Genomic DNA, 10,000 nt, shown 5'->3' on the forward strand with positions numbered 1-10,000 from the left:
AATGATTTGATTCATCTTCAAAGCCAGGCAGGGGGTAGGTGCCTCCCCGACGCCTCACCCTTTCATCCCCCTACCAGCCCGCACCCAGCCTAGCATCCTGTGGCCAGGATCCTCGTCTTGTTTTGAAAGGCTTGGCTAAAAGATTAAGGAGATGAGCCTTCCTCCCCCTCGACCGCGGGCGGGCCGAGATACGGTCAGCCGGGTCGGCCGCCCGTTATAGTGTGGCTTAAGACCCATCTTTACACAGCGCCTTTTAGTGTGGGATGTTTTTCTTTAACTGCATTCTATCTGTGGTTTTAGGATTTACTGCTGTTGTTAGTGTATGCATATTATTATTTATTTGTGCTTTATTTTTTAGCAGTGCTTAACCTGCTTCTGACAGCTGTGATACAAATAATGTTTTTATGACTTATTTAGTCTAAAGCCCGTCAGGAGACACATTGGCAGTGCTGTACTGCCATAGTTATGCAGTATATTTGCAAGAGAGAGACAGAGAACAGCAGTGATAGGATGTATCAGTGCACAAAACCTCAATGCTTCAATGTAAACGTGAGAAGACATTGATGTCGTGCCAGTTTGGTAACATGAGGTGAGGTTTGGAAGGCATTTCTATGCAAGTATGCAAGCATTCTTACTTCTTCTTAATTATTACGCTGTCTGTAGCCAAGCACGCGATTTCAAAAGGAACCTGACTTTCATGTGCTGTTTGGACGTATGTTTGCACAGACATGTCTTTGCATGCCGATACATAAATATTTCTCTATGACTTTTTCGACATTTCAGTAAGTGACAGCACTTTCTGAAAATCAAATCTGTGTAACATTGGATTACATCACATAACATTACATTACAATCACGTTGGACATATAATTCTCCAATATGACCTCATTGTTGCAGGGCAAGATTTGAATTCCTGTCATACATTCCTTCACTCGCTCCCCTTCTTCGATGTCAGACGCCAACTACTGCGTATCCGGTCAGCACGTTCAATCACATCGCCTCGTGAGCTTTTGTCCCAGAATCCCTTTTTTCTCTCTCATAGTTGCTAGACATGTTTGAGTGACAGCTGACATTGTAATAGCCTAATCATGTCATTTAACCTTTGGAGCCTGAGAGTGTTCAAGTCCCATTAGCCGGTGATTGGGGTTGGGCAGAAAAACGAAGGACCCACCACATTCATGCTCAAGAGATTATCTCAGCATCTGTTGAAGCCTTCAGGCAGATTGTTTGTAAATCCTCAAGCCTCATAATAATCACTATCCTAACAGGGCCAAATGACTTGACTTATAGAATAACCTTTAAATAACACTAAAAGGACACATCACAAACGTCACCTGAGGACTAATCTGATAATTACACACAATTACATGTTGTTTTTTGTAATAGCTGTTATTATGTCCGTGGATGAAAGGTGGCCATGGCACTTTGTTGAAACTACAGATGACCTTATGACCAAAATGGGAATAACAATTTCGTTACACTTGTCGTTTTTCTGGTGTAAGACTGGTGTAAGACCAGAACGAAATGACGCAAATCACAATCGCACAATATCAGGTGTGTGGACAAACACCAGATGATTCTGCCGGCCATCATCAAGAGAAACTACCGCCCAATCTTAGAGAAGGCTGGTGAAAGGATCAACATACAAAGCCTACACAAAACCGATGTTTAAACTGGAGAGGCTCACGTGATGGTGAACTGGCTTCCAAATGCACAGAGGTTATACTGTAGTAATTTGGAGTTATACTGTGTATGTCTATGTAGAGAAAAAGCTGATACCACATGAGTGAACGAAATCTGTTTAAACAGACACGCGTGACACGCGAGCACTGTTGGTTGGTGTTTTAAACCACAATTGCTAACTAGTGCAAAGAGAATGAACACAGAAAACAACATCATTTTCTGCACGAGTCGTGTAAGGACAAGGGGTCCAGAGTCCAGACATATTGAAACCATTGCATCATGGGGGTGTGGGGGGGTCACTGGGGTAGCATTTATCAACCCGACATGAGGAGAAACATGTGTGGTGAAATCAGGACGCAGGCTGGGCTCGTGATTTGGCTGAGGTACCACTGGCGTGTGAAGCATACTTCCTGTTACAGGAAGGAGGACATTAGACAATCGCACTATTCAAACCGAAACATAAACGCAGTGGTTTTAAGCAGCACGCAAACGTCCTAAATGACAGATGATAATAAAGAATAAATTCAGTAACGATAGAATACAAAATTAAGTAAAGGGTTAGGTTCAGAATTCCGAATATTTATTTTCGGAATATTTATTTTAATAATAGGCCTATATGATATTTTGAGGATGGGTTATCATTGTCAATGTTATTATTTAGATATTAAAGTGCAGTATGTTAATTGAGCGATTAAAGCAGGACAGACCTTCCGCATTGTAAAACTTCTTCTTCGACCTCCCTCTTGAATACCTCTCGGACCCTTAGGGCTTTGTCAGATTGTTTTCCTTCATACAGCTTGGCATGAGAAAACTCCCATCACGCAGTTCGCCACCTCCCTAAATACAGTTGTCACCTGAAACCGATACGTCTAAACCGGTGTTTGTGACTTTTACAATGTAATCCTTTGTTGACCCTTAAAAAGCCGCCTCCAGCTTGAGGTAACCAGCTCTTTGGCACCTGACAGAAAACAAGACATAAACCAGCCGTTAGTCACCTTGTGTTTTTCTAATCTTAACTTCAATCTCATCGTTTGGCTTGCCAACGGAATGAACTGGGCACAGTTCAAATGGGGGTAAGGGTGGTAGGGTTTACAGAGTCGAGAGTCAAGTGAGTTTTTTGCGACTTTTGCGGAAGATTTGATTCATGAATTGCAAAAGGGGTGATTCTGGTGACGCTTTAGGATAAATCCCTAGGCAACGTGGAACTCTTCATGACTGCTCACTGCAGCCCCCGGGATCAGGCTGGTTTTCTGACTGGGTTTCTCCTCGGCAGCAGGCCATGGCCTCCAAGAGGAAAACAGGCTGCCAGTGCCGTACGTTCTGGGTGGCGGTGCTGCTGCTGGCCAGCGTCTCGGCCATCATCACCATCGCCGTCATCCAGAGACACTGGAGGGTGCAGGAGTACGGTCTGGAGGTACGCATTCCCTCGTACACACACTCACAAGCACACACATGCACAAACACACACACACATGCACAAACACACACACTCACATACCCATAGACGGTGTGTGTGTGTGTGTGTGTGTGTGTGTGTCCATGCATGTGTCAGCGTCCATATGTCTGTGTCGTATGTGTGTGTGTGTCTGCGTGCCCATTTGTGTGTGTGTGTGTGTCTTTGCATGTGCCTGCGTGTGCGTGTCCTTGGGTGTGTGTGTGTCTGGGCCTGTCAACTATGCAGGAAACCAATAGCGGGGTTAGGCGGAGGGGTCAAGAGGGCAATCAGCTTGACTTCCTGTCTTGCTGAGATAATGTACATCGTAAACAGACGGCCGGCAGCAGGGCTGAGGAGAGCTTGAGAGAGAGCGGGGGGAGGGGCCTGCTGCATTCTGGGAATGTTTGCTATCCCACTATAATGCTCTTCTTCTGTGGTTGTGGTGTTGTTGGTGATGGTGGATGGCACTCAGTAAGCCTTAAAGGGGGGGATATTGTGCCACCAGGTATGAGTGGGTTAAGCCGTTACAAGCCGTTTGAAAATCTGCCTTTCCCTGTGTTTACAGTCACAAGTGGGCGCGTCCACCTAGATGTATGATGGATAGATAAGCAACATTTTCTGGGTAGGCCGGTAGACTGATCTATCCAGCAGACAGCTTGGTGGACACTCCCACACAGGGAAATGCAGATTTTCAAACAGCTTGTAATGTTCACACCGGGTGACATAAAACCACCCTTTTAGCCTTTGACAGTTGAAAATATAAATCTGCCTCACTGCGGATGGTTCACCGGACCACCTGGTGGACCCCCACGGTGAATGCTGCAGGAGTTTAGCAACACTGCAGCTTCGTCATCTTGTGTCTCAATAAACTTTTATATGATGCTGCCCTTTTGTCCCTCATCTGTATGTCCGTCTGTCTCCTCCTCGTCCATGTCTCTGTCCGAGTGGATTACAGACATGAGCGCTATCGTCCTGATCCCCCCCCCCCCCCCCACCCCAACAAATCAGTGACTCCGCCCCTCTCCACTTCCCAACCATCGCTCAAAGCACACTTTACTAAAATGGCGTTCAGCACCTAACTGTCCTCAACTCGAAGTCCCTCTTTGTTCCCCTTTATTCATATTTAAATCCTTTACTGTAACATTTTTAATTAAATTTATAATTATCTTAGCATTATTAATTAAATTAATTTAGTTTCAATTGTATTGGTGTATTTCACCTTGTTGTAAAGCGTCTCAAAGAGCGTCTAGGAAAGCGCTTTAAAATGAACAACGTATGACGTTGTGGTATTCTTATTGGTAGAGTATCCTTGACTGACAGCCACTGCCTCCCCTGTCAGTACGGCATCGTGGTGGACTCGGGCTCCTCCCGCTCCACCGTGTACCTCTACCAGTGGCCCGGAGAGAAGAAGAACGAGACCGGCGTGGTGTCCGAGGTGCTCAACTGCAAAGTGTTCGGTGAGTAGATTTAGATAGATAGGTACGTTTATACACAACGCCATTATTGACCTGCTTCTCCCATTACCCCATGGAGTGTTTGTATGGATTCACCTGAACCCTTGCTGTCTGCAACACAAGGCCCTTTGCAAAGCAATACCGTCGATACATACAGTAGGTCTTTTATCTTAATACCACTGTTCCCTGCCATGGGCTTTGGGTTGGCAGGATGTCAGATCTGTAATCTTGCACGTCAGATTGTAGATTAATATCTGAAATCTGAGGGAAAGACGAAACTCATATCCGTGTCTCACTTTCGTTCTTGCTGTAGAATATCTCCAAACAGGAAACTAGGTATACCCCCCCCCTTGTAGCACAGGGTTCCAGCCCAGCCTCTGTGCCGACCCCCCCCCCCGCCCCGTCCCGTCCCCGTCCCCAGACCTTCTGCTAGAACACACTAGGACTACTAGATAATCCCAGATCGTCATGGCTTTAATCTGGAGAAAGATACAAATTGTAGCATGTTTAGCAAGAGCGGAAAATTAGAAAGTGTCACCGGGTGTCGAACGTTGATGGGAGCTTGTCTTCGCGTCGCCAGGCAACGCCATCTCCGACATGTTGGTGGACGCGGAGAAGGACAAAGATACTTGGGCGTCCTTCACGGGATGCATGCAGAAGGTCACAAAAGAAATCCCAGTGGAGAAACGCCAGAAAACACCGCTGTTCCTGGGGGCCACCGCCGGCATGAGGCTGCTGAAGTAACAGAACCTATTTTTCATTATTGTTATTAAAGAATAAAATCGAAATAGCATAATTTTGTCTGAATTTGTGTTCGTTCATGAGACCATTCATCAATGCATGTATTGATCATCCGAAAAATGAACACTTTTACTGTAAGCACTATCAAATGTATGTATTCATCGTTTTCTATTGCGATAAAGGCTGCTGTGCTCCAGGCCATGCTAACGTTAACTAGCATAAAGCCTCCAACAGCCTTTTACAATCACTCACTTTACAATCGCTCACTTTACAATCGCTCACATGAACCCCTGACCGTGTCTCTAACCCCGTGTCCCTTTCTGATCCAACCCCTAAGTCAAGTGGACCAGAACCGATCGGACGAGGTCATCATCAGCCTCAAACAGTACCTCAAGGCCCTGCCCTTCGCGTTCAAGGACGCCACCATCCTGACCGGACAGCAGGAGGGCCTCTACGGCTGGGTCACGGTCAACTACCTCATGGGCAACTTTGAGGAGGTACGGTCAAGGCCCAGGCATGGTGGCCCCTGAAGACCACTGCATTTGCTTGATTCACAGATGCATGGATTTTCAGAGGCCTTAGCCATTCATCAAATGACAGAACAGTAATATTACATCAACATTGATGATAATGATAGTGTGACTGTCTGGGTCCTTTTTTTATTGTGCGATGGGATGTTTTCGTTTAATGGCTAAAACCGAAGCAGACTGTTCGCGTCTTCACCTGTTTTTGAAACTTGAGGTAATCTCTTTCACCTAGAATCCTTCTGACTCTTGAGATTTGCCTGAATGAGATTTGGCCCCAAAAATGCCATTTCCATTTCCAGGCCAACATCCAGACCAAAAAGGCGTGGCCTTCTCTAGTTTAAACCTATTCTATGCATGTTGTCGCCATAGAAGAACAGAACCTTCAATCTTTTTCGTGTGGGCGGGTCGCTAGAATCTGGAAGACTTTTATGAAACGTTTTATCCTCGAGAAACGTTGCACTTCCGAAATTCCGAAAGAAAACATACACTACAAAAAGTTTCCCAGTAAATGTACAGGACTGGGTACTAATACTGGAAGCAGTTTCGCCAGTAAGGTACTGTTTATTTACAGTATTATTACTGCATCATATCAATACAGTAGATTAGTGTTAGAACTTCGCTGTAAATCTACATCAAAGTATTACAGTGTACATAACGCAGCTTTGACTCGGGGCTCTCATTGGTGACCAACTAGAGTCTCCCCTCCTGCCCCCCACAGAAGACCCTGTTGAACTCTCTGTTCCATGCCGGGGGTGCCAGCACCGTGGGGTCCATGGACCTGGGCGGGGCCTCCACCCAGCTCGCCTTCCAGGTGGGCGAGGAGCTGAAGGGGGAGGACTTCCTGCCCGTCCGACTGTACGGCTACGACTACAACGTGTACGCACACAGCTACCTCTGCTATGGCAAGAACGAGGCCGAGAAGCAGATCCTCGACCGGATAATCAAGGTACGCCGGGTCTCGGACCCCACACCACCGGTCGCACGGCTGTTGGTCGTTGGCTGATTTATAGTGTGCGTGCGTGCGTGCGTGCGTGGGTGCGTGCATGCGTGTGAAATGAAACCAAACATGTTCCCAAATGGAACAAAGGGACGCACGGGATTAACTGTTAATTGGACGCACTGCAACCCTCACCGTAGTACGCAGGACAATATCAGTCGCCTAGGGCACCGAAACGGTCAGCGCCGGCCCTGCGTGTGCGTGTGTGTACGCGTGCGCGTGTGCGTGTGCGCGTGCGTGCATACGTGTCAGTGTATCTTCGGTACGTTTGTGGGTGGGCGTGTGTACGTGTGTGTGTGTGTGTGCAAGCGTGCATGCGTCTACACAGTGTTTTGGTTTACGCGTGTGTACGTGTGTGTACGTATTTTTGTGCGTGTGCGTGTGCACTCGTGACCATGGAGATGCATAGGGCATCTCTGCATTTAATACTATAAGACCATAAAATAAATCAACTTTATGGCAATGGATTTTTGCCTGGACTGCACTTTGTTGAAGTCCTTGTATGGAAAGTGTGAATAAGTGTGACGGATGTTTAGGCCGTGGGACCGAAGGGGCACGTCTCTGTTCACTGTGTGGAGACAACTCAGATGCATTAAGGGATGGTTAAGATCTCATGAGCACAACAAGGGGGAGTCCTTTCAGAGGGTAAATGGCCAAGAACGGTCCGGAATGATGCATGAATACCGCCAGAGTATTGATCTGGGGGTGAATTCTGTGGAGACTGTCTGGGTGGGGAAAATGCATTATATGGAAAGAGGGGGATTTTAAACAAATATCATGTTTGATACTTGATATGGTAGAGGGAGCAATACTATGAAGGCCGGGTCAAACTCTGCTGGCTCAGCAGGTCCTAAGTGCCTGAGCGTGACTCCAAGAGGCCCTGTTAATGTTAGGGTATAATCAACCCCAGTGCTTTCTGCTTGCATAAACATATTGTTGTTTGATAGGGAGGGGCGGGCTGGTTGTTGTAAAAAGTAAAAAGCGTGAAATAACTTGTGTGTGCGGGTAAAAACGCACTCCTTCACCGGCCATCCTCCCTTTGTTATTATGATGTCTCGTCTCCTTAAAGGAGAATACTGGTCGGAGTTATCAAACCATGGCTACTGTGTCTTCTGGCCTCAACAACACAACTAACAACCGGCTATCAGTATCATTTGGCTAAATTACGTACATTCGATTCCGCTACATAGCCACAAATGCCAAAAATGCACAAATCATCTTTTGTAAGAAATGTGTGTCGGTCGGTACAGTTTGTGGAGCACAAACTGTGGAATTGCCATACCAGTACTTCTACAATACTATTGCGATCATAAATACACTCTTATCATGTCAAAGACCAAAATGCTACATTGCCAGTATTTACATTTGTGGCAGGCTCACAGGAACCAGTTTCTCAGGCAGAATGGGCTCAACAAACCCATCTTCACAAACGACACGTCACGGCTGTCCTAGTGAAACCAGGAGTGTCGTAACTAGGGTCTGATCCAACGACCTGTGGCCCCCTAATCCAGTTGCTCCCCCCCCCTCACGTCGTCCTAGGCTTCCCCGGACCCCACCAACATCCAGAACCCCTGCTACCAGGAGGGCTTCAACGTGACCATCAAGGCCTCCGTCGTCTACAACTCTCCCTGCACCCAAACGCCCGACAACTTTGACCCCGACCAGCAGATCACCTTTGTGGGGAAGCCCGACTCAGACAGGTGCCGGGAGCTGGTCCGCGATCTGTTCGACTTCACCAACTGCACGGCGCAGGGCTGCTCCTTCAACGGGGTCCTGCAGCCCCCGGTCAAAGGGAAGTTCATGGTGGGTAGAGAACACACACACACACACACACACACACACACACACACACACACACACACACACACACACACACACACACACACACACACACACACACACACACACACACACACACACACACACACACACACACACACACACACACACACACACGTTATTATCCGGGTAGTCAGCAGGCAACCTAACGTCTGTCCCTACGTGGTGCGCTGAACTCGAGGCATGTTCCCAGTCTTTCCCCGGGTGAGTGTGACCTTACCTATGTAGGGGGTCAGGTGAGAGGTACTCACCACAGGTCCACAGCCACCGTAGGCGAACAGCTCCGTGTCATGCCGCAGCGGCACCCCGTCTCCACCTGACCAGCCCGCGCTTTGTATCCAGTCCCCAGTGCATTTCCAACCAAAAGGTTTTCCTATGGAAGTCTTTTGACAGAAAGATGTGTCCGTCTTGTTAGTTCCTATATCCGAGTCTCGCCTGCAGAGAACCAACTCCAGAGACGCTCTCCTCAGTCTCACAACATGAGACTCCCCTGCAGCCTCAGCTGTTGCTATTTAGCGCTAATGAGCACCTCAACACCGCCCCCACATCTACATTTACATGTAGGGCATTTCGCAGACGCTTTTATCCAAAGCGACTTATAATAGGTACATTTGTCATAAGAAGTTAAACAATATTTCGCTGTCGGAGGAGTAAAGATGTTCATAGAACAAAGTGCAAGTACTAACCATAAGTACTCTAATGCTAACCCTATTCCTCATATCGTAACACACACCCACACATTCATAGCATGCGGAGGACGACCTCTGACCCCCGTGACCTGGTTGATAACCCTGTTCCCCCAGGCCTACGCAGGGTTCTTCTACACCGCCAAGGCGCTGCGTCTGAACGGCACCTCGGATCTGGATGTGTTCAACAGCACCATGAGGGAGTTCTGCCACACCAATAAAGAGATGGTGAGTTGGCCCAGTCAGCACCGACCACTCTGGGGGCAGAGGCAGGTGGCGACAGTAGAACCGGAAGGTTGTGGGACAAAAGGTGGGGTAAACAGCAGACCTCAATTAGTATTCATGTTTTTCCGTTGATGTGAGTCAGTGCTATGTATTAGCAGCTATAGCTGCTCAAATATTTACAACAGGTTAAGTTCCTTTGCTTACCTAGTTCTGGTTTAGTTTAAGTTATGTTTTCACACAAAATGCTCCTTGAAAGAAGTATATTAAAGCTAGGTTAAGCTATCTACTTAAGAATCATTTGTTATCAATTTGTTGAAATTACCTTTACATACCGACATCAATCAATAAATAAAAAAAACGACAATATTACGGTATCTCAGGTCATAATTGGACCGGCATAGTTCTGTCTACCT

The 10,000-nt window shown here is 47.0% G+C and overlaps 1 protein-coding gene and 1 long non-coding RNA gene across 4 annotated transcripts in view; one reads left to right on the forward strand and one right to left on the reverse strand.

The window, feature by feature from the left end:
- The window catches only part of LOC130392223 (ectonucleoside triphosphate diphosphohydrolase 3-like), a 15,688-nt gene that overhangs the window by 1,272 nt on the left and 4,416 nt on the right, over positions 1-10,000 (forward strand). For 2 of the 3 annotated variants that reach the window (XM_056602688.1, XM_056602687.1), the window contains exons 2-8: positions 2,957-3,097; positions 4,458-4,575; positions 5,153-5,312; positions 5,651-5,810; positions 6,559-6,786; positions 8,377-8,640; positions 9,480-9,590. In XM_056602688.1, the coding sequence (XP_056458663.1) occupies positions 2,963-3,097; positions 4,458-4,575; positions 5,153-5,312; positions 5,651-5,810; positions 6,559-6,786; positions 8,377-8,640; positions 9,480-9,590 (1,176 nt within the window). In that variant the 5' untranslated portion in view covers positions 2,957-2,962. The remainder of the gene's footprint in view (positions 1-2,956; positions 3,098-4,457; positions 4,576-5,152; positions 5,313-5,650; positions 5,811-6,558; positions 6,787-8,376; positions 8,641-9,479; positions 9,591-10,000) is intronic. The other variant, XM_056602686.1, reaches the window with a different exon arrangement.
- Positions 5,034-9,175, reverse strand: LOC130392237 (uncharacterized). The gene is made up of 3 exons (XR_008896992.1): positions 8,928-9,175; positions 8,511-8,610; positions 5,034-5,304 (listed from the first exon to the last, which is right to left on the reverse strand). It is a non-coding gene; the product is annotated as an uncharacterized LOC130392237 (long non-coding RNA).

Source organism: Gadus chalcogrammus, chromosome 11 (assembly GCF_026213295.1).
Source record: "Gadus chalcogrammus isolate NIFS_2021 chromosome 11, NIFS_Gcha_1.0, whole genome shotgun sequence".
Taxonomy (NCBI): Eukaryota; Metazoa; Chordata; class Actinopteri; order Gadiformes; family Gadidae; genus Gadus; species Gadus chalcogrammus.